The 24,962-nt window shown below is 47.2% G+C and overlaps 1 protein-coding gene across 1 annotated transcript; it reads right to left on the bottom strand.

Annotated features, from left to right (window-relative positions):
* Positions 1-1,341: 1,341 nt before the first annotated feature.
* HHLA1 (HHLA1 neighbor of OC90) lies at positions 1,342-24,962 on the bottom strand (the record flags this gene model as incomplete). The annotated part of the gene is made up of 16 exons (XM_081116500.1): positions 1,342-1,385; positions 2,890-2,972; positions 5,414-5,570; positions 7,407-7,481; positions 7,809-7,877; positions 10,925-11,164; positions 14,408-14,659; positions 15,241-15,327; positions 15,427-15,483; positions 17,062-17,145; positions 19,083-19,166; positions 19,247-19,330; positions 19,780-20,022; positions 21,785-21,838; positions 23,753-23,812; positions 24,884-24,962. The coding sequence occupies 16 exons, from the start codon at positions 24,960-24,962 to the stop codon at positions 1,342-1,344; spliced, it is 1,752 nt and encodes a 583-aa protein (XP_080972626.1).

The raw sequence follows: 24,962 nt of genomic DNA on the forward strand, positions 1-24,962 counted from the left end.
CAACACTCACCCTTCCAGCATCTTCAGAGCACAACCTCTGCTCAGTACTGAGGCGTAATAACACCCAGCTTAGTTATGTTGCTCTAGAACATTTCACAGGATTGTAAAGGTTCATTTTCTCCCCATTGTCTGCAGCAGGGTATCTCAACCTAACCACTGTTGACACTTGTGCCAAATGATTTCTTGTTGTGGGGCATCCTGCATATTATGGGATATTAGTGGCATGCTGGACTTTTACCCACAGGATACTGTAGCAGTCCCCCTCCCCAAGCTGTGACAAACAAAACTGCCTCTAGAAATTGCCAAATGTCCCTTGGGGTCCAAAAAACCCCTGATTGAGAACCACTAGCCTACAATATCCCTGGAGCTTTGGCTTTTCTCTTCTCTGTTGGTGGAAAAGGGTGAGAGTAAAGGTTTTATAAGAACTCGGACGTAAGAGAAATGAAGCTGTTGCATGAGGGTTGAAAATTACAGATTGCATTGTGATAGCACCTGGATTCTCACACAAACCTGAAGTGCACCTATTCAGGATAGGCGGACCTAGCCACACGCACACTCAAACACACAGGAATTCATGGGGACAAAATAACACACGCAGAACACCTTTTGCTCCCTTCCCCCACGCCTCCCCTCCCCCTTCACCTCCCTCTCCCTTCCCCTTTCATCTCATCGATCTCCACCCTCCCTCTTCCCCATCCTGTCTCCCTCCCTCCCCTCTCTTTCTCTTGCCAATTAAACTTGTCTTTTGGGCATGATTGAAATGGACAGAAATGCACCTGCTCCTTTGTCTCCAAGAATCCTGTTTAATGATGTTACAGGTATAACCGCATAGCCTCCTTCATCAGCTGGGGACAGTAACTGTCCGATCTCTTTTACCTCATCAGTGAAGCGCTGGTGGCCACATCTGCACAAATTAGGAGACACACCAGTGTGGCAGCACCCCCGAGATCCCATTGCTCTAAGCATCCCGCCCTTAAACTCTAGGAGACCGTGGTCTCCAGACTCTGGTCAGTTAGCTCTTGGGCTCAGAACTGCTGCAAGCATCCTGGAAGCTTCTTGAGCAGAGCGATTAGGTTTCTATGGCCTGGGCAGGCAGGAGAGCTGGCGTGACTGCATCAACTGTGAGGCTTCTAGCACGTGGCCCTCCGCTCTCCATGTGTTCTGCAGATTCACAGGAGAGACAGAAATGCTACTTCCAAAAAGAGCCGCTTCCCATGAGCTGATGATCTAGCTGAAGCCTGGGTGGATTCTGCGAATGCAGCCAACTTGGGCCAGGGGCAGGGGCCAGGGTGAGGAGACGCCGCCCAATTTACTGTTAGGTCCCGTTGTTTTCTCAAGGCCTCACACAGACTTGCAGATGTTCTCAAGGCATCTTTGTTTTAAGGCTGAAAATAAAAGAAAAGGGGACTCAAGCACCAAGAAGGCAATGCCACGGCGACATAAATTCTGACGGCACTGGGCTCCTCCAGAGGGCAAGCGTGATGCACGCACTGGGCGGGGAGCTGCCCGGACTCAGCTCCTTCCACTCGCACAGTCAGAGACGTGGGCAAGACCCCTGCTCGCCAGCAGCGACGTCGGGCCGAAAGCAGCCTCGTCTCCCACTCTCTGTTCAGTGATGTTTTTCTAATGCCCAGCTGTACCCACCTCCTTCCCCAGCCTGCAAACAACTAATCTAAACTCATTACTGCATTGCTCAGTAAACATAACATGTTGTTTATGCGGCGATTTTGATGCGACAAGGGCAAAAGAAGAGCTGCTCAATTATAAGCAGTTGGCGAGATTCCGCAGTTCTGCTGGCGCCAGGTAAAGGGACTTCTCCTTTGACTACTGAGCCCCCCACGCCCCACACCCTAGGTTTGGCTTTTGTACCGCAGGAAAAGGTGATGGAAAGATAAGACAGAAGTGGGGAGATGGGTTTGCAGAAGAAATAAGGGAATGTGTTTGAGAGGGAGGAAAGTATTGAGGCGAAAGGAAACGAAAATGAACAGAGGAAGCACCTGGAAACAGAGGAGAGCCAGCTTGATTTTAGGAGAGGTGCTGAGCTGTAAGCTGGAAAATAAACTTAGATAGAGGCTGTGAGATGGCAGCTTGTCGGAAGTGAGGGATAGTTGGGGGGGTGGATTCTAAGCATTGGCGTCGTATCCATTTGGTGTTCCTGAAAAGCCACAAGGAATGATTGCGAGGCTAAACTTTTTTTTTTTTTTTTTTAATGTAAAACATTGCCAAGACAGCCATGTGAGCACCTGGCTTATATCTGGGTTACATTAAGAAGGCATTTTTCACAGAGTTCAATATAGCTCCATGATTTTTAGAAAATCAGAGTCCCTTGACCAGAGAGCCGGGTAGATGGCACAGTGAAATGGCCTAACACTGGATTTAGGACCAGCTGCACTAGATCAGCCACTTCTGTCCGTGGGAGTGCGAGAAAGACAGGGCTCTGACGCCATCAGGACACGGAGAGGCACCACACACCCCCTTCCAGCAACGTGTGCCGCCTCCTTTTTCTCGAATGATTTGTATACATTTGCTTTGGTCAGGAATCTGAGTGTTTCGGTGGGTTGTCTTGTTTGATTTTTCTTTGTTTGCTTGTATTTTTAGCTTTCATGGGACTCAGGCAGGATAAAGCCACACACAGAAAGCAACAGGGCCTGGTTTGGCTGACTCCTGATGTTTTTTAAATACCTATGGCAAATATCAAACTGTTGGGTGCAGGGGAATCAGTAATACCCTAGATTCTTTTTGTCTAGAATTGGTGATGACTAGATGAATTCCCAGGCCCCTGCTGAGGCAGGAAACTCACGCAGGGTTCCAGAACCCTTTCACAGATGCGTTTATCGCCAAGACAGCACTGCCAAGCTGCAAGCTGCAAGCTGCAAGCTGCATACTCACTGTGCGAGTGGGACACCCGCTTCACCTTCTGGCAGATGTGTGTTGCATTCTTCAGAAACCAGGAATAGTATTCGAGGCAGTACCTAGAAATTTAAACCAGAGTTGAGAGCAATCACTATCTTTTGTGGCTGTTAGGAGACAACCAGGATTTTAAAGTCATAATGGACAATTCTTCAGAGCAAGGAACTCCCTCTCCATCTTTTTGGGGTGTGGGAGGAGAGGTACAGAATGCGTCATAAAGGGCTTGTACTTTGGGGTCACAAAGACTTATTTTTAGTCCTAGCACCACTGCTTACTAGGATGTGTGACTTCAGGGGAATTACTTAATTCTCTGGGCCTTAGCTTTTCATCCATAAACAGAAGGCAATAATAGAACCTACACTGTGGTGGTTAAATGAGATGACATTTGCAAAGTTCCTGAATAGTGCCAGGCTTGTAGTAGGTGCTCAATAAATGATGGTGTTCACCTATCTGTGTGTGTGAGAGCACAGTGCTGTTACAGTTAACACGGCAGCAAAGACTTTGCAAAGTAATACGCTGCTCTTGGCTGGTATCGGCACCATTGCCTCAAAGGGCTGCAGGGAAGTAGCACTGATGACATTATTAGGGACAAAGGATTTGGGACAGGCTGTGTGACTTGCTCACTGTAGGACTCTGGGAATTCACTTCCCTTTCAACCCCTCACCTGATGTATGTGGAGAATGGGCTCAACATTCTCTAATTTCTCTCCCATCTCCATCACTTTGCGATTCTATCTTACTCTGGGGAGCAACTAACTACTCAAGAAAGTTAGCTGTAAAGATTTCCCGGGTTCTATCACCCTCAATTTAAAACTGAGGAAACTGAGGCCCAGAGATAAGTGGATTTGCCCAAAGACACACTGCTTTCAAGTGGGAGAGCTGGATTTCAACCCAGGAGCACATAGCTATTCTATTAGGCAATAAGACCAACATGAGTCAAGGCCCAGCTAGGAGAAAACAGAACCCACGTGGTTCTAGAGAGGGGATTTAATATTGAGAATTAGTTATAAAGGGGTTACAAGAACTGCAACCTATAAAGAGGTTAGGAAAAACCAACAGGGAAATACTGTTTAAAGTAGAAATAAAGGGGGAGAAAATTTCTTGGCTTCTCCCTCTCCTGTTGTCCAATGTCCTGCCAGTATCTTCCACTGAATGAACTTACAAGACATGGGCTGGAAAGGCATCCTGCGAAATGTGAATTGAACCAGTCAGCCACCCAACCCCTCCCGCCCCAACACACACACGTTGCAGAGCAGACTAGAGAGAAAGCAGAGTGGATCTGAGAGTCGAGTGAAAGATGACCACCACCAGGGCTACTTTTGCTGTGAGCATGTGACCTCATACTCTCAGGTGACATCTCCAAGCCTTGGCCAACAACCTTTCATGTCAAGCTTGGTCAACAGCTGACAGGGCTGCTGGGTATTTGGTTGCCACAGCTACAATGTATCAAGGATGCTAGAGGTGGTGTTTCACGTGGCTATGAAAGTGGGTAAGGGAGCAAGGCACCGACAACCACCAGTGTATCTTCATCTGTCAGCAGCCACTGAGTGCAGCTTCGCGGGCACTGTGCAGGAATGATTTAGTGTATTATTCCATTTCGTTTCAACTCATTCTCACAACAATCTGGCAATATCGGCGAGAATGCTGCTACGCGTATGCATGAGTGGAATGCCTCCACCTTGCTTGTTAACAGCCTTGGATCTATGGATCTTGCTTCCTGCCCTCTCTGGGTGGAGGAAACAGTCACATTCATTAAGGGATCCCAGACTGGGGCCAGAAAAGGGTGATAGGAAAAGGCTACAAACCTGAACCTGAGGCTCAGAGCCAGTGGCTAATGGAGATTGGAAAAGCTGAAGGATCCAATGAGCAGACTGAAAATAACATTGAAGATCTGATAGACTGACCTCAAACCATAGAGCAGAACTATTTACCTAGGCTGCTTGGTTCTGGGTTTACAGCCAAGAATAAATTCCAGAAGACAGATTGCATATCAGTGTTCAGGGCAAGAAAGTGTCCACACCTAGACCTTCTTAATAGAAAACCAGTCTGCCTGCTAATCTTCTTACAACTTTTTCATTTGGTCTGCAAAAGGCTGCCAGGGATTTATGAAAGAACTGTAATTTAAATGGGCATGTCCCCTGACTATTATCTTCTAGCAAATTTCACCAGGCGAAGGCCATTTGGGTTTCAGGGCCACTCAAAGTCCTTTGTAATCATTCCACCAGATATGACACAGTTCAGTTCAATTCAGCTCTGCTCAACTTGACTTGGCTCAACTACACTTATTATGTCAGACTTTGCACTTGGTTTCTGGGAACCCAAAAATGAATGAGGTTCCATCCTGGTTCTCAAGAAGGTGACAGTCCCTGGAGAGTCCATTCCTTGAGGTGGCCCTGTCACATGTCTGTAGATTAGTTCATGCTTGGCTGCCTGTGGCCCGTGGAGAAACCAGGCACAACAGGAAGTGTATAAATACTGGAAAAGTGCCATCTGGCCCAGGTTACCTCATGGTCTCCATCCTGGGGTCCATCCTCAGGCTCATGCAGAGGCATTGCTGGAAAAATCGGCACAGCTCCATCAGGCAAAGGTTGAGCTTCTGGGCGGCCAACGGGAGAGGAGCATCTGTCATGGGTCCTTCTCTGAGGAGCCGCTGAGGACACCCTAGAAGACATGATCCCAGACCATTCAAACAATAAAAATTTAACAAGGATCTTCCCTCTGTGAGATACTGTGCTAGGTGAATATGGACCTGCCCCTGATCTCAGGTGGCTCTGAGACAGACAAGTAAACATGGTGTTGGTTCACCACTGCCCAGGAAAGCTGCTGTGACAGGTCTGAGAGATCAAGGAGAGGACAAGTGGGGATCCAGTTCCTGGAGGAAACCAGAGATGGGTTTTACTGAGGAGTAAATATTCCACAAGGATCTGAAACACTGAACAAGCTTCAGAATAAGATAGATTTGGGCTCAAAACTGAGTCACTTTTTAATAGGTAAGACTCACTGAAAGTGGTTAATGAAGATAACATTACCTACCCTGCAGGATCATTGCAAAGAGAAAGTAAAAATAGGCATAACCCAATGCCTGGCACAAGTAGGACCTCAATAAATATTTATAGAGTGTAAGAATGTGTGGTGTCCAAAACTGTGTGGCACACTTTTTTGTGAATGGACAGACTCATTTATTGGAAGATACCAGAACCCCGTTATTTTATATTTATATTTCTCATGGGGTGGCTGGATGGATAGATGGATGGATAAACAGAGCTATATAAGTAAATATAGATACATAAGTATAGATTCAAATAAAGATAGAGATGTAGATACAAGGATATAGAAGGCAGGATTCTTTGGAAAAGACATTAAAGCTGGGAAAAATCGAAGACAGCAGAAGAGGAAACCAAATAGGAGCTAGATTGACTCTATAAAAGAAGCCATCGGCAGGATTTACAGGAGCTGAGCAGGGCTGTGAGGACAGGATCTGCAGACATCACTCATTCATAGGGACTCCCGGGCACGTAACAATGAAGGTGCAGGTTCAGCCAACTTGTTTTCTCAAAGTCAGGCTGACAACTGCCCCCCCATCTGCACCGCTGGTGAGTCTCTTTTGAATCCCGGGGCCAGAAAGGGCTATAATTTCCTACAGTAGCATAATCACATCTCTGTGTGTGAAAGGCCCATTCACCACGGGCTGAGAGCGGAGCTGAGGCAGATCTGGGCTGATATGAAAAAGGAGACTGTGCGGGCTCCAGCATTTAATAATGCCCTGTTGACACACGGCTAGGGACATTCAGGAAACCGGGACCGAAAGGCATGCAGAGCGGGAGGGGCCTGAGGGCTCAGCCAGCTTTGAAGGACGCACTTCATATCCGTTTCTCCCTTATGGAAACTGGCTCGACAGGAAGGAGGAGGGTGAGATACCCCAAAGCTGGGGGGATGCAGCACAAACCACAGAAACTGGACACCCTGAGCCTCCGACAGCCCGGGCCCCAGCCCAGGAAAGGGTTTCCTCTAGAATTTCATAAGAATTAAGTTTGCAGGGATGGGCACAGCAGCGTGTCCTTTAAAACAGAAAACAAGTCAATTGCACCCAGAAAACGGGGGTTGAATTTTTTGTCATTCAGTCTCCTTCCTGTAGCATCAGGCCCGTTAGAAGAACACCTTCCATTTGTCAAGCGCACGGCACGTTCTCAGTGGGCGTTCACTCGATAAAAGTTGACGGAATGAAATTACGCGGGGCTCTAGAGCCCCAGCTCACTTCCACACGTTCTCTTGCTTCAGACAAAGCCCCGTGGGGGAAGGACAGCTTCAGCGCCCGCAGTGATTGTTATTACTCTCGCTCTGCGGCCGAGGCTACGGAATTCTGAAAGCCGAGGGCCTGGCCGCCTCACCAGTAAATGGTGGGCCTGGGGTCTGAGTCCCCGCAGCCTGACTCTGAACTGGTCAAACACACAACCGGGTCCAAGACAAACAAAAGCAATGGGAGTGACAGGCACATACTTGAAACTTGAACTTGGTGGGGTCCAGGGACGAGGGCTGGCTCTTCTCTGGGGGTAAATGGCCACGGGAGATCACCTGCAAGGAGCAAGAATGGCCTCAAAAATCCAAATGAAATGGCCTTGAGTTATCCAAACAACCAGGGAATCATAGCACCTTAAGGTAAAGAGTTCTCGAAATCTATGGGAAAACTGTGGCCAAGAAAGAGGAAGTGATCTATTCAAGTTCACAGGCAACTTAACAGCACAGCAAAGCTGGTTCTCCTGCCTGTCCTCCTGCTAGAACCAATAAAGTGCAATAACCAGCTCAGCCTGCCGCCCGGCCCCCCAGCCCACCGCAACCCTGCCCCTAAGCTACGTTTCCTGCCTGCGGTGTTGGGTTTCTCTCTCCAGCGCACGTCCTTACCTGTCTGTGGATATCTGGGGGCCGGTGCTTTGGTTGGACTTGAAGTCTGTGTGCCAGGGGTCAGTGTCCCTGAGATGAGATGAGAGAGAGGTGAGCCTGCGCTTCTCAGGATGCTTGGTAGGGAGCAGGGGCCCCAGGCCACCAGTGCTGCCCGATGCATCCAATGATGGTTTTCAAGCCAGGTACCAGGCAGGGCACTGAGGATGCAGACATAAGAAAGCAACAGGAGCCACAGCAGAGGACTCCCGGTGTCCAGGAGGAAATGGCAAGTCCCAGCAGTAACTGGGGTACAGTGTGTCGGTGCCATTAGAAACCCACTAATACTGGTCACTGCCTGGGGGTGTAATGGTGTCGCCCAGGCAATGTCCAAGCATGGTGCTCCTCAGCAAAGAGAAAACGACACACTTCTCGCTCGCCTGAGTCTCAGTACACATTCACTCCATCCCCCTTTATAAATTGCCTGTCCTTTTCATGGCAGGGCATGCGCTCATCTCAACAGTTCTTGTGATTATAAAGTCCTGGTTTAAGGACCACAGGGCATGATCCTTAGTGTCAAGATTCTGGCCTTTGCCCAGGCCAGTGTGACTCAGTGATTAGAGTGTTAGCCTGCACACCAAGCAGCCAGGGGTTCAATTCCTGGTCAAGGGCACATACCTGGGTTGCAGATTCACCACTGGCCCTGGTCACGGAGTGTGCAGGAGGCAACTAATCGATGTGGCTCTCTCACATCAATGTCTCTCTCCCCCTCTTCCACTCTCTCTAAAAATCAATGGAAAAAATATCCTCAGGTGAGTACTAACAAAAAAAGGATTCTGGCCTTTGGCAAAACCAGCAAAGGTGCCCCCTTATAGGGAGTAAAGGAGAGGAAGGTGAAACGGCGATTTTCCTGGTGGGGCTAAGTGGTAGGAGAGGGGTGAGGCTGGCGTTCATGTGAGCAAGGGAGGCAGGCACCCAGTTCAGCTGGGGTGGGGGCCTGGGGGCAGGTGACAGCGTCCCTGAGACAGAAGAAACGCATCAATTAGTGAGCAGCACGGGGTCCAGGGACCAGGGCAGAGGAAAGAGCATAAGCAAAGACCCAGAGAGGTGAGCTCGAGGCGGTTTGCTGTGGCTGGAATCCAGCAGGTGGCACGGAGGGGTGAGGCGAGTAGTCTCAGAGCGTGAGGCCTGACCCCTCCTGGCGTGGGCTTAGGTAGCACTGATATTCCGCATGCTCCTCGGCTGGGCCCGCGGGCCAGGCAGCGTTGGCCGTAGCCCGGCTTTGGCTCTATTTAGCCCACTGCGTTCGTACCAGAGACGGGAGGCATCCCAGAGTGGGTCAGCATCTTCTTTCGATTCCTTCTCAGGGATGGGCTGTAAGCCCCTGAACAAGGAAGGGTCAGTGGGTGCTGCGCCTGGGTGAGTTTCTAGTAACTGAGCAGCCTTAACAACACCCTAAGAGCAGAGCTCCCTGGCTGTGATTGTTATTCAGCTTAACTACCACAGAATAGCAGAGGATTCAAGCTGGAAGGGCCTGGGGGGAAGCTGCCGCGTGCTCTCCTGTGGCGGGCGTCCTGTTTGTCACTGCTCTTTCCGAAGCATGTCTCCTGAAGCTGGCCGCGGCGCTGCCACGGGTGCAGGAGGGCAGGGCGGTCATGGTCAGCGGCTCCCTGGCTCCACGACGCTACCTGCTGAGCCGAACACCTTACAGACATCGCCTAATTCAGTCCTCACAGCCGCTCTGGAAAGCGGCTATCAACTCTTCCATTTCGAAGAGGAGAAAACCAGGACTCAGAGGGATCAAGAGAACTTCATGAGGACACAGGCCATGGCAGAGTCAGGATTTCAACCCCGCTGTGTCTGAAATGAAGACCAGAGCTCAGAGCCTCAGGGCTGTGCTGGCTGCTGTTGTCCGGTTGGCCAACCCCAGAGCATTAGCATCTATTTTCCCCATGCGTGTATGTAAGTCACCCGTGGAGGCTATCAAAATTGTTTTTCCAGATCTGTCTGTGTCACTGACATTACGAGCCTAAAGTCAAGGCTAGATAACTATGCCCATTAAAATGCATCTACTCCTTCCCCTCTATTTCTTAAGAAATTCAGGAAAAGCAAACTTAAGGAAAGCCTACTGGGTTTCAAGGGAACAGGAGATTAAGGACACAGGCCCTTGAGGAGAGCATGTCCCACAGGGGAGAAAGGTCAAGTTCAAGGACACTAACAGCCCAGCAATGATAACTGTTGGTGATCATCCACTGACTGGTGACCATGGAGGGAGGATCTCTGGCTGCAGGTATCAGAAGAAGTGATTTTTAAAATAAATAAACTTTTTTCCAGTCTAATTATAAGATTAGAAAATATGGAAAATTCACCGTATTGGAGTGAACAGAAAGAAAAATCTTCTCTACTTCCCAGATGTTGTCAAGGTTAACATGTTGTGAATTTCTTTTCAGTCTTATTTTGTTTTGTGGTCTATTTCTATGTATTTTTATTGCACACACACATGTATACACACATAAATGCATATACATACATACTAGACTTGGGATCACACTTGATAATTTTTTAAGTGGCTTTTAGAACTCAGGCCTTCTCCATATTACATGATTACGTATTAATACTCTAATTATATTCATGGATATGATTAATGTGTATGCTATATTATACTGCATATGCATGATGCATATATAATTAAAATAATGGCATTAACATACTAATATACTAATTAGTATTAATATACTAATACTAATATTAATATACCAAGGCAGCTGAATTGCCTGGAGTAAACAATGTTGGCTTCTTGTGGAAACTTGTCTAATGGACAGTGAAATGGAGAAAGGAGAAAAAGTTGGCAAGAGGGTACATAAAAGAGAGAAGAGGTTGAAGATTCCAGTGAGGAGGGAGTTTTCATTCATTCATTCATTCATTCATTCACTCATTCACTCAAAGGTGGGAAGAAGGGACAGGGTAAAGAAAGGAGAAGAGAGCGTTTGCTTTGTGATTTTTAATTGTGCTGCTAACTTGTGTTTTATTACTTTTTTCCACGTGTATTATGTTTCAAAAATTTAGAAAAGATTTTAAAACCAGACAACGTTAAATTTAGTTTAAAAGTGGGGGACTTGGGAGAGAACATCTTCTCTTACCTGAGGTTGGGCTGGACCGGGGTGGGCTGCCTTTTGTCCTAGCAGGAGGCTCTGAAAGGCTCCCTGTGTTCCTGGTCCCCTCGGCCTCTGCAGGTGATGTCACTCCGGAGGAAAGTGTTTCCCAAGGAGGCCCTCCAGGTGTTTCTTCACTGATAGTCTGAGTCCACGGCTTAGGCAGTGTGGAAGCCCAGGCCTGCCAGCTATCTGTCACCCATGGAGTTGTGGCCACCCTCCTGGTAGCTGCACAAGTGACAGTGACAGAGCATTTATACACTGGATCACTTTGATTTGGATATAAAATTGATAAGTCACTGAAATGTAATCACAGGGTAAATGCATTGTGCATGCATCATAGAGATATTGAGGGACTTAAACACTACCAAGAACTGGAATAAATGGACCAAATTAAACATTATTTTTCTAACTACCAATTTAAAAAAATATCCAAATCCCTGGGACACCCAAGCAATCTCAACATTATTTCAAACCCTCTGTCATAGTGTAAAGGCTATGGGGTTGAGGTGAAGGGACCTAGAGGGGTGAATGCTGCTCCTGCTTCCTCCATGCTGTAAAATTTGGGGCAAGTTACAAAACTATTTAGTTTTATCATTGAAATGGAGATAATAACAATACCCTGTAGTATGGCAGGATTGCTATTAAGACAAATCTTCCCTCATTGGTCTTTTAAAGAACCGCTAGAGATTCTCACTTGTTCATTCCCATGGTAGGAATTAAAATTCATTTTTTCAGGTCTTGCAAAGCGAATCCCCTTGGAGAACTTTAAACCTCCAAGTTTGAAGTTGCCGTCTTCAAAATACTCAGATTTCTTATCCAGAAAATGGTATATTGATTCATTGATTTCAATATGCTTTATTTGACTCTCATTAAAGTAAAAAGCGTATATGGCTGCCTCTCGCCATAGTGTTTTCCTCTCTCGATAGTGTCCGGCCCAGTAGTTGCCTGTCATGTTATTGTCCAGCCCCATAGCTGCATGTCATGAGAGTTAGGAGAATCTAAGGGCATATGGTGTTTTATTTTTTAATTTATTTGAGTAACATTGGTTAATAAAAGTATATAGGTTTAAGTCAGGGGTGGGGAACCTTTTTTCTGCCAAGGGCCATTTGGGTATTTATAACATCATTTGTAGGCCATACAAAATTATCAACTTAAAAATTAGCTCCTAGATTTATTGAATTTCGAGTGCCCCTTGAGGTTGCCTTGGCCAGGCCAGAACAAATGATTTCAGGGGCTTATACAGCCCGAGGGCAGGACGTTACCCAACCCTGGTGTCAGGCGTACAGTTCCACAGCACATCATCTATATAGTGTATTGTGTGCTCACCACCCCAAGTCAGGTCCCTTTCCGTCACCATTTATCCCCTCTGTGCCCCTCCCCTCTTCCCACCTCATTTGCCCCCTGGTAATAAGCATACTCTTGTCTGTCTATGAGGTTTTTCACCCAGCCACCTCCGCCTCCCCCTGACAGCCATGAGGCTGTTACTATTTTGTTTCCTAGTTTATTCTGTTCATTAGATTCCACATAGAAGTGATGCCACGTGGCACCTGCGCCCCTCTGGCTGGCCCCGCACACGCAGTGCCCTCCAGGCGCACCCAGGCCCCGCTGCCGGGCGGCATCCCCCTGGCTAAGTGCACCGGCTCTCTCTCCGCTCAGCTGCTGTGGGCCCTTGGGCTGCGTCCCCGTCTTAGCTACTGTGAAGAAGGCTGCAGTGGGCATAAGGGTGCATATATGTTTTTGAATTAGTGTTTTGTGATTCTTAGAACATATTCCCACAAGTGGGATCACTGGGTCAAAAGGCAGCTCCATTTTTAATTTTTTGAGGAAACTCCATGCTGTTTGCCACAGTGGCTGCACCAGTCTGCACTCCCACCGGCAGTGCTCGAGGGCTCCCCTTGCTCCACACCCTCCCCGACACCTGTTGCTTGTTGCTTTGTTGAAGGTAGGCTAGCCCTCCCACAGGCGGGAGGTGAGACCTCATTGTGATTTTAATTTGCATTTCTCTGATGATTAGCTAAGTTCAGCATTTTTTCATATGTCTATTGGCCCTTTGTATGTCCTCTTTGGAGAAGTGTCTATTCAGGTCCTTTGCCCATTTTTAAATTGGATTGTTTGTTTTGTTGGATTGTGTTTTATAAATTCTTTTTAAATTTTGCATATTTAAAATATGTTTTGTATTGCCCTCAGAGGGAGAGGGAGAGAGAGATAGAAACATTAATGATGAGAATCATTGATTGGCTGCCTCCTGCATGCCCCCTACTGGGGATCAAGCCCACAACCCAGGCATGTGCCCTGACCGGGAATTGAACCGTGAGCTCCTGGTTCATAGGTCAACGCTCAACCACTGAGCTACACTGGCCAAGCAGAATTTTGGATATTTAATCCCTTCTCAGATGTATGTTCTCCCATTCAGTGGGTTGTCTTTTCATTTTGTTGATGGTTTCCTTTGCTGTGCAAAAACTTTTTAGTTTGACGTAGTCCCATCTGTTTATTTATTTTTTATTTCCCTTGCCCGAAGAGATGTATCAGAAAAAATATTGCTATGACACATTTCTGAGATTTTACTGCCTATGTTTTCTTCTAGGTCTGCTGCCTGACTCTTATTAATTCTTACCTCCCAGGGGAAGCTCCCTCTCTGGGCTCTCCAGGACAATAACTCTTTGGAGGCTGGATCATAACAGTCAGTTTACTTGCCTATGTCTCTTTCCCTGGCCTGCGAACTCAGGAAGAAAAGGGAACATTGACAGAGCTGTGTTGTTAACAGCTAGCCTGGTGTCTGGTATTAAATATGTCTGAATGAATGAATGAATGAATGAATGAATGAATGAATGAATGAATGAATGAATTCTGATGATCCTGGTCCATTGCTGGAGCTCATTGACTGGAAGAGTTATCTCAGTTGTACCTTTTTTCCAAATAGGCTAAGTACACATTTTGTGTCTTTAGTGACAATACTACTGATGGTGTCCACAAAGATAGTGGGGGAGGAGGAACCTCTTGGCCAGCCATCACTGGTAGCTTCTCACGCTGGCATCATCATTGACATATCCTTGACATCATTATCCAGCCAGCTACAAATTAACCTAACCCCCCATAAAATGTTGAATGCATTTCATCATTTAGTGTGAATTTCAGCTAAATGCTTTGCTGAAATAAAAATACCTTTTTGCTGCAATATATTTCAAGCGTGTAAGAGATTCTCATGGGGGATGCTGGGTGAGGGGTCCTAGGGAACTCTCTCTACTATATCTGCAACTTCTTGTGAGTCTGAAACTATTTCAAAATTTAAAAATTATACAAATAAATGTTAGAAGGACATATATCAATGACACTTGTCAGTATGTGACCTATACTCACTCACATCCATATGAGAAGAAAGGGGTTGGTAAAGAGAGGAAAAGGTAAAGTGAGCCTAGAGGGCACAGGATGGTGAAACAGGGCAGGAGAGGAAAGGGCGAGAAACCTTACCCAAGCCCAGGAGGGTGGGAGTGACACTGTCCGGAGTGGCCGTGGCCATGGCCGTGGCCTTGGCAAGAAGTTCCAGAAGCCTGTCTATGTTCACGGTCTGCTCTCCCTCTGAAGGACGAGTTGTCTCTGTCCAGGGAGATGTTCTAGGAGCAGACACGCCGGTGCTCTGGGCTGTGCTTGGAGAGCTTGTCCTTGGCAGGGTTTGCTGGCTCGCGGGTGTGAGCTCTGAAGTCACAGTGGTCCCCCTGGTAGCTGCATAGTCAGGGAGACAGTCAATGCAGCTTTAACATTTTTGTCACTTTGGGCATAAAGAACTGTTGCATCACTGAAAGGTCACCATCGCACAGTAAATACTTAGAATGCAGAGATTCAAACCTTACTCAGACCAGCATCATATATCACCAAAAAGACGCTTTCTCCTTGAATGACAAATTAATCTAAAATAGCAGTCTCTGAAAAAGCCATCTGAAGAGGCACAGTGAACAGAATGCAAAGCTGTCAGAAAAAAAGCACAAGGCAATAGGGAGCAGAGAGGACTGTGGAAAACAGGAGAAAGGTGGCCTTCCTAATGGCGAGGATGGGGGCAGCAGCTACTCAGCACCAGTTGCTTGTTGCCATGGGTGAGGGGGAGGATGGTCCAGGGCTGCCAGATCTTTTGCAAGAAAAGAAAAAAAGAAAAAGAAATTCAAAAAATAGCAAAATCCTTTTATTTTAGCACAGTATATATTTTAGCGCAGTAAATAAAATACTGCGGGCAGCATTCAGTGTTCAGTTTGCTAGGAGGGAGCCTGGTCTGGAGACTCTAGAGCCCGAGTTGGGAGGTTTCCACTCACCCAGGACACCAGCCAGGCTGCTGGTAAACGTGTAATTGATAACCGGAGATTTCTCCACCATCTCCCAGAAGTCAGACAGGTTCCTTCCTGCAAAGATCCCCCGACAGGTTCAATCTGCGCTCACCTGCTGGTGGCTGCCTCTAATTCTCAGCCGAGAGAGCTCGTCCAAGGCCGGCTGGGGCTCACCTGACTTTCCTGTCATCACACAGATGAAGATACAGTCGGATTCGTTTGTCTGACTCACTGTAAGGCAATAGCACACGACACTCAGCAACAGCTCCGGAGCTGTGACGTCCTCGTGCGAAATGAGAGTTAAGCTAGAAACCCGTAGCGCAGGCCGCGGCGGGGAAATAAGGCCCCTGCTCATTTGAAGGCAGCCCCGGCTTTCCGGGGCTCCGCGGGGTGGGGTGCAGCATGATGTAACGGCTCAGGGCACAGCCTCGGGGGCAGCTGCCCGGTACATTAGCTCTGCCACTTACCAGCTACGTGAACAAGGGTGAGCTGCTTGACTTCTCTAGGACTCAGTTTACTCCTCTTTAAAAGGGTGAAATTACCATCCCATAGCTCCTCATTTGCAATTTCCAAATCCCCAAAGCTCTGTAAGATGGGACGTTTTGTGTCATTTTGGTACCAAAACTCATTCAGTGGCCAAACCTGGCTTGACAGACGTGAGGCTATTTGTGGTCTTTTATCCAGCCCACGTGGTGTGAAGGGTCAACCTTCTGCTACATGAATACGGGTGTCTCTGATGACAGCACAGCCCCGGGGGCTGCTGGAGGTCACAGGATGCTCTATCAAGGCTGGTGCAGCCCCCCTATTACACCTTCAATGGTCTAAAATCTTCTGAATTCCTGAATTTACTGTCCCTTTAGGGACTGTGGATGGGTGGTCACGTATCCCTGGTAGGATGGCTATGATGATCCCCTGAGATGTGCATGAAGCTCTAAGTTGGTGCCTGGTAAAGAGCTATAATAATAATTATTGTTGTTGCTAATGTGCTACTATTATCATGTGTATTAGCATAGTGACCAGGAGCATGAACTTCAGACCTAGATCGCCTGGGTTAGAATTCTCTCTCTGCAGAATGATCTGGGGCGGGTTACTTAACCTCTCTGTGCCAGTTTCTTCACTTGTAAATCGCAGATAAGTTGGGGATAAATATAGTGTCTACCCGGCAAGAGCGTAGTTAGGATCCAATGAGGAAATACATGGCAAGCCCTTAGAAGACTCCCAGGTACCTAATGACATCTATTATTATTTCTCTTTTTTCCTATTGCCCTTTTTCTAAAACAGTAGTTTCTCCACAGTGTCGCAAACCATCCTTCTGATGAGCCCAAGTGTTGGGCTGTTAAATAGACCTGTGCTTTGCAAAGTGGGACCCCAGGGATTGCCTGAGGTTTTATGAAGCCCCCATATAAGTGAGGCATGTCTTCTCAGTTCTATGTCAGATAGATCTCAATCTGAATTCTGAACAACCTTGAGCAAAATATTCAACCTCTCTGAACCTCAGTTTTCTCATCTTTAAAATGAGAGCATAGCTGTTCAATAAAAGCTGTTTTCTTGAGTCTGCCTAGATTTCCCCCAACTTTGAGCCTGGGATTCTACCTCCAATGTTAGCTCTGATGGGAAGATGGAACCTTCGGATACTGGTGGTTGAAACTGGACACACTGATTGTCTAAATAAAACTTACGCTAATGTTCCTGGCAGCCTGGCCTAATTGCAGGTGTTGGGGCAGGGGTTGGGTGGTCCGCTGGGTTTGATTATACTCCATGGTGGATGCCACATCTCAAATTTGAAAAATGTTTTCAAGATAAACACACCTGAGAGGATGGAGGTCGACTTAAAAATCTCTGTGAGGTAGCTGGTAGAATTTCCAATGATGTCCACCAGGAGGGCTGTGAAATCTGCAAGACAGATTGAGCAGGTTTAAATTTCAGAGACTGAGGGGGAAAGTATATTGTATTTGGATATTTCAGAGTAGATTTTACAAGTTCAATTCAGTTCAGTAATTTGAAGAATATTAACAATCATATAGAGAAATACCACTAATTATTTTTAATAGTCTTAATTTCAGGCTGGCAGAAAATGTTTGTACCCACTGTTATAATCCCCTTTCTCTTCCATTGCCCTCTCCTCCCAAATCCTTGTCTGCCAACCCCAAAGAGCTGTGCAGGTCAAAATTGTTGAATGATAGTTTTTCTGATTTGTTTTCCCCCTGTTATCCTGTAAACTTCTACATGATCTGCAATACCCTTCCTGTCTTACCCCACAATTCTGAGCTCATTTCCCATGACTCTTCACCCTGGCGTACCTGCTTCAGCCCACTGGCCTCTCCAGTTCTCACTCTGCTGCCTGGGCTTTTGCCTGGAACACTCTTTCCCCAGGTACCACAGGGCTGTCTCCCCACTTCCTGCAGATCACCCCTGAAGCATCACCTCATTAGAGAAGCTTCCCTGATCACACACAGCAGCCCTGCCCACCACTTCCCTCCTCACCATGTCCCCTGCTTTATCGTTCTCACAGTCACTCTATTAGCCAACATACTATGTGTTTTCACTCCATTTACTTTTCTGTCCCTCCTACAGAATCTAAATTCGATGAGAGCAGGGGGTGCCCCTTTTGCTCAGCGTGGCACCCGCACATGTAGAAGAGTGTCTGTGCTCAACAAAGAATGGTTGAATGGATGGATTAGTGGTGAGAGAGTAATTTTAATTTTAATTTTTCAAATTTCTCTAAATATAAGGGACATGTAATACTTGTAGTTGTAAAAGTAATGCATGAATAACTCTCATTGAAAAAAAGTCAGATAATACAGGGCCCCATTAATCAATATTTTCCTATCCAGAACTTACACTCCAATCTTCTCAGAGACAATTGCCCATTCGGTGCCCATACATGGATGTATTTTTTCATAGTATCCTGCATATTATTTTGTAGCTTTCTTTTTCTAATTAAAAATGTCATGGAAATTTTTCCATCTGTAGGCCAAATCCGGCCACACCAATTCACTTGTATTGTCTCTGATTGTTTTCTGAGGTTTGTTTATACCATAGACTATTTAAACCATTTTCCTAAGGATGGATATTTAGCTTGTTCTCAGGTTTTGCTATTAAAATAATGCTGCATCAGCATTTTGTTCTTATTTCCCTGTGCAGACGTAACTATTTCTCTAGAATAGCAGTTTTCAACATTCTTCATCTCACGGCACATAAACTACTAAAATTCCACCCAGCCCAGCAGGGCGTGGCTCAGGGGTTGAGCGTCGACCTAGGATCCAGGGGTTCGATTCCCGCTCAGGGCACATGCCTGGGTTGCGGGCTGCAGCCGATCAATGACTCTCTCATCATTGATGTTTCTATCTCTCCCTCTCCCTTCCTCTCCCTCTCCCTCTCTGAAATCAATAAAGATATATTAATTAATTAATTAATTAATTAATTAATTAATTAATTAAAATTCTGCGGCACTCCAAAAAATATATTATGCTTTTTGCTGATCTGAAAAAAAAAATAGGTATACTTTTGATTCACTCACTCTGGACGGCTATTGTTGTGTTGGCCGTTGTCACTGTTTTATTTGACCCCCTAAGGGGAAAGAGGTCAGTGCCCCTGACTAAACAGTCAGGTGCTGCCTGTTTAAAAATCCCTGCGGCACTCGGGTTGGAAATCACTGCTCTAGGGGAAAAGCCAAGAAAAGAACTTTCTGAAACATCGAACGTGCACATACTTAAGCATAAGAGATACGGCCACGTTTTCCTCTTACTCTAAGAAGGGGAGATGGGCCCAGCCTTGGCCCAGGGAGCACCAGTGAAATGGGGGCGCGGCGACCCGGGGGTCCCGCCCACCTGAGAGGCCGCCGGTCCTGTCGCTTAAGCAGTAGCAGTGGCGCGTGGGGAACTTGGCCTGGTCCGCCGGCCGCAGGCTCGAGACTGTGGAGAGAGGCGGCCACACGCGGTGCTGACGCGGCTGTCCCCGCCCCGCTCTCGGGCCCCCTCCCAGAGGCACTTACTGTTGTAGATGGCCACAGAGAACTTGTGGAAGGCAAAGGAGCTGTAGGAGGTGATGCTGAGCAAGGAGAAGAATTTCTTGCTGTCTGCCAACGACATTGAAATGGAGAGACAATGCCTGCTGGCGGTCATAAATAACCAACACACCTTCCTAAGCCCATCGTGGGAATTACCAATACAAGGAACACATAATGAAATAACTAAAAAGAATAATAGAGTTGAAAATAATAAACGCAAATGCAAAAATGCAAGAATGCGCTTCGTGAGGCGGCTTTTCCTGGCCTGGCCCGGAGCTCGGCAGTTCTCTCAGGACAGTGATGCAGAGCAGCTGGCGCCTGCGGCGGGCTGGCACCCGGCTACTTCCCTGGGTGCTCCCCTCCCGCCCCGAGTTAGGCCGGACCACACAGCCTCCACTCTGAACGCAGGGGAGCTGGGCCGCGGAGGTAGGACGCGTCTGGCCCGGTCACACACAGTCCAGGGTGAGGCTGGTTCAAGACCCAAAGGGGCCTGGGCTGTGCTTTCAAGAGGAGGTTACCTTTTAAAGCTCTGCTCAGCATCCTGTTCACCACCTCGGTCAGGTTCAGCGCAGACAGATCGACGGACCTGGCGGGCAGCTCTGGAAGAGAAATGGTCACTCGCTCCGGTCGCTCAGGCAGATGCGCCTCCTCTTTGGACACTGGCTGAACTCCTCCCTCACCCCACTGGGCACAGGAGGGCGAAGACACCGGCAGCTCCTGCCTCAGCAGGGGACAGCAGCAAGTTAGAGCAGAGGGGAGGTCTGGGTGCAGCACCAGGAGCACTGACTCAGGAGTATTTATCCCTGCCCTGGAGAGGGTAGGGGTTGGTGGGAAATGCTTATACAAATATAATGAGAAGCCCGAGGAAATGAGCCGGGTTCTCACCATGCTGGGTTTGGAACTAACCACCTTGCTGGACAGACGAGCTCAGGCCTTGCTGGGCGTTGGCGTCACTGGAAAGATACTTGTTTTTCATACCACAATTCCTATGCTTGGGCTCCTTCCTCAGATATTCAGATATAATAGACCTGGGATATGGCCCAGATATCAAGACCAAAAGCATTTTCACTTTTTCTTATGTATCTTTATTGATTTCAGAGAGAGGAAGGGAGAGGGAGAGAGAGGGAGATAGAAACATCAATGATGAGAGAGTCGTCATTGATCGGCTGCCTCCTGCACACCCCTGACTGGGGGTCAAGCCCACAACCCAGGCATGTGCCCTGACCAGGAATCGAACTGCAATCTCCTGGATCCTAGGTCGATGCTCAACCTCTGAGCCATGCCTGGCCGGGCAGGACCAAAATCAATCGATCAATCAATCATCACCCAGATATTGGTAGTATGCAGCTGGGTGGAGAGAGGCTGCTGGATTAAAATCTGCCTTGTCCCTGCTCTTCCCTGAAGCTGTGAAAACAACGGCTTTTACTTAATGTTCAGATACCTATGTGGCTAAAGCAATGCGAAGACTGGATAGAGGTTGTTATCTCGCTGTGGGGGTAGAATGGGGTCCTGAGAAGTGGGAGAATTTTCTCAGCAGCCCAGGCCACCCATGGGGCCCCACCCCATTCTTTCCTTTCCTGTCCTCTAAGGGCAGACCCTGGGAAGAGAAAGGCTTCAGGGGAGAGATGGGAGCCTCCAACCCAGCCCCAGGTTGCTGGAGAAGCCTGGGAGGCCTCCAGTGCTTGGTCCTCAGGCTAGTGATCGCAACAGTCACTGGGGACAGTGTGAAAAGGCAGATTCCAAGTCTCTGTTTGAGATTCTAGTCTCCTTGGGCCACATGTGGCCTTGAAATGCACATTTTAATAAATAGATGCTGGGGGGAGCTCATCTGCCCACCCCTTTACTAAGGTAGGAAACCGAGGCTCAGAAGGGAAAAGAAACTTGCAAAATGTGCACTACTGAGCCCTGGTAACTAAGGGGTCATGACCTACTTCTTAGAGCTCAGAGCACTGGCCCTTCCAAACTATCAGGCCACTTGCCCACAAGGCAAAGTTCATGGCATCAAAGAAGAAAATGTCAAAGGAAATTTTGAAATGGCAAAGACATTCAGTCATTCTTTATTCATTCAGCAAATACTCTGAGGCCCAGAAGTGTGCTAAGTGTGGCGTATAAAGAGGTCAAGGAAAAGCACCAGGTTTCCACCTCCGAGGTGCTTACTGTCTGTGGCTCAGGTGGGAGGAGGGAGAGTCACGTGCAATTGCAAGTGAGGAGCGTCAAACAGGGAACAGTGGGATGCTGTGAGCACCTCCATCGGGGCACCCAGCCTGATCTGGGGGGATAGAGAAGGCCCCGGTGGATGACGTGAAGCTGAGATTTGGAAAATTCATTGTTTTGGATAAGAAGCCATTTAGTCATACAGAATTTGTTACTATTCTAGTTGCAATGATTAATTTCCATGTTGCCTTCCAATGGAGAAAGTGTTTTATGCCCATTCTGTAGATGGAAAAACCAAGGCCCAGGGAGGCTAAGAAATGTATTCTGACTTACAGCGTTGCAGCCAGGATTTAAGGCTGGCCTAGTTACCTGTTGCACCAAGGAAAGCCCCAGCTTTTTCCTTCTCAACTTCATTTCCAGACACTGCAATACAAGTTTTCATGAATAAAACAGTATCGCGGAAGCTCAGCCTCACACAATTTATAACATCCTCACAAGTCATCCTGTCCAACACTCCTTGGAAGGGTGAAGAAACTGAGGCCCAGAAAAGGGGAGCGATGATCCTGATTCCCACACCTGCCTACTGGCCCTGTTTCCCCCTCCCCCCCCCAGCCCCTGGCAATCACCTTTCTTCCTTCTGCTTCTGTGAGCTTGACTAGTTTAGATCCTCCGAGAAGTGATATCGTGCAGCCTTTTTTCCTTCTGTGTCTGACTTATTTCACTCAACGCAGTGTCCCCCAGGTCCACCCACTCTGTTCCGTATGGCAGGATCACCTTCCTGCCCATGTTGTGTAAACACCCCACTTTCTTTTCCCGGTCAGCCTGTGAATAGACACTGAGGTTGTCCCCTGCTTTTCAATTTCCCTGTTGAAAGTCAGGTCCAGTCGATGTGACCTTCTACTGATTATCAGGCTTTTGGGTTAAATACCAGAGCTTTGGGTTAGAGGCAGGTGGGGGCTATGGGTTCCCTTCCCTACAGTATGGATGTAGAGGGGCGGGTGCTGGTTATGCTACCTCAAAAGGAAGCCTGATGCCCACACTTACTATCCTGCGGGCCCAGAGCTTTCAAACAAGCCGAGCTCTGGCCCGGAGAGTTCCGCTCCCCTCTCGGCGCTCTGAGCGGCTCTACACCCTAAAGCAGCCGCATTGAGGCCTTCGGGAGGCGCTGACCCCCTTGCTCATTTCCTGGCCAGGGGGCTCAGTCCTCCAGGCAGGTGAGGGACTAGGGTCATCTGGGTTCGGGATCTCCAGGCTGTGGGGTGCAGCAGCTGCTGGGCTTGCAGGATCCCTACACCTGTCCAGCCGGAATGATGGGCCCTGATCCATCTTCCTAACCAAAGACTTTTCTTAAACACCATTCCTTTCCCCCAAAATTATTTCTACCCCTCCCTTTTTATAATTACACCCCCTGGGTGGATTTGATAGTATTTGAAGCGTGAATTAAATTCCCCTGAGGCAGGGGTTCCTGAATAGGGTGCTCCACAGAAGCATTTGCAAATACATTTTCAGACAGAGCATCTAAAACTATTGTTCTCTTTTGGATAAAAAGACCATCATTGCAGTAACTTAAATTACAAGGCGTTGGCACTTTCCATGCTATTCACTAGTATTTTTATCACCTGTTATCCTCTGGTTACCTGTAGAGCAGAATTGTTGTCACCAGGTAAAGAGAAGAAAATTGGAGGTTCTGATAGGGGACATATTTACTGAAAATTACTCTGTTTAGACACAAAAATCAGCATAACTGCTGCCCCCCGGGGCGGGGCAGGGCAGTGGTGGGCTGGGGCAGTATTTCAACTTTATACACTTTGTACTATTTGCATTTTGAAGTACATGAATGTACTAATTAAAAGTAAGTGAAATTTTAAAAGGAAAGAGTAATCACCATCTCACTTCCCCAAAGTATGCAAAAAAATTACCCTGCACGTTTAGCAAAAAGTTAGGAACAGAAAACCAGTCCTTGACCCCTAAGTGTCCTTTATGTTGGGATGCATTCACCATCTTGCTGCCCAGCCAATTTCAGACCACCAAAATATGCAAAGAAAGATGGAATTATTACAAAGGATAATAGTGGCATGTTACAATAGCTCCCAATGTGAAATCTTCCATTGCTAATAGGATGTCACAGTCTTTGTGAGTTTAATAGGATCATGAGAATCCAGGAGTTCCATGAACCATAAAGCAATGAGCAACTCACAGAAACTGTACCTATGACTGTTAAAGCTTGAGATATAGATACAATCCCCATTTTACAGATGGACAGAAGCTCAGAGAAGACAAGGAATTTACCCCCCAAGACACAGTGAGCTAGGTAGGAGCACCCTCCTGCCCATTTACCTGTTGTAGGTAGGAATGTCGTGACCTTTTCCTTCTTGGCTTCCCCTTTAATAGCAGACACTGAAGTTAAAAAAAGCTTTCATCAGAAAAATTATAATCCAGACATGACCTTAGAGAGAATTATTCCAAAATACTCATGTTAAAGATGAGAAAATTAGGACCTGGAATGTTGAAGCAACTTGCTGAAAATCCCACACGTAATTTGTTCATTCATTCAATCCTTTAGTCATCAAATATTTATTGGCCAGCTAGAATAATACTAATGATTGATAATGTTATTCAGCACCTGGACTTGAACAGGCAGTATGATGATAAATGGATACAGACTCCATCCTTATGGAGCTTATATTCTAGGTGGGAAGGCAGACATCAAGAAAATGAAGACTCAGGATACTATTATAAACAATGTCAGATACTTCAAAGGGCACTTGGAGGGTGTATAACAGGGAGCCTGATCTAATCGCAGTGATCTGAAAGCTTCAGCTGAGATCTGAAGGCTGGATATTATGTCAGCAGGTTAACTGGCAGAAGGGTTATTCATTGTAGAGCTAGCATGTGCCCAGGGTCTGAGATGGGCATGAGTGTGACTTTAAAGAAGTGAAAGAGGCCAACAGTGATGGGACACAGAGAATGAGGAGGTGGGGACTGAAGGAAGTAGCCATGGCAAGGTGGGCAGGGTCATGTCTATCAGGTAAAGGACTTGGGATACTATCCAAAAAGAAGTAGGAAGTCATTGGATAATTTGGGGAGGGGCAGGTGAAAATGAGGGAGGAACTTGGAAAGTGACATAATGATGAAATTTATGAAAAGATCAATCAGGCTGGTGAGCGGAGAATGGATGTTGGAGAGAAGGGAGAAGCAGGCAGCTGATTCAGAGGTCCAGGAAGGAGAAAACGATGGTTTGGACAAGAGTGGTCACAGTGGAGGTGAAGATAATTCTGTTGCATAAACGGCACTCAATTGCAAAAAATCAAGGGACAAAACCAGAAATGGGGTTTTATTATTGCCATTTAGGTCCAACTCATTTAGGATTCTGGCCTGAAATGTTGGCTGCTGCCAGTCTCTAAAGCACAATGAATACCCAAACTCAGTATATAGAACAGACGCTTCTTGAACTCTGACCAGACCCACCTGTGTTCCAAAAGGACAGGACACATGCAAGGCCCACACACAGCCTCACCGGAGCACCGTGTACCAGGAAGCCCGGCAT

Source organism: Miniopterus schreibersii (genome assembly GCF_964146895.1).
Source record: "Miniopterus schreibersii genome assembly, chromosome: 17".
NCBI classification, from domain to species: Eukaryota; Metazoa; Chordata; class Mammalia; order Chiroptera; family Miniopteridae; genus Miniopterus; species Miniopterus schreibersii.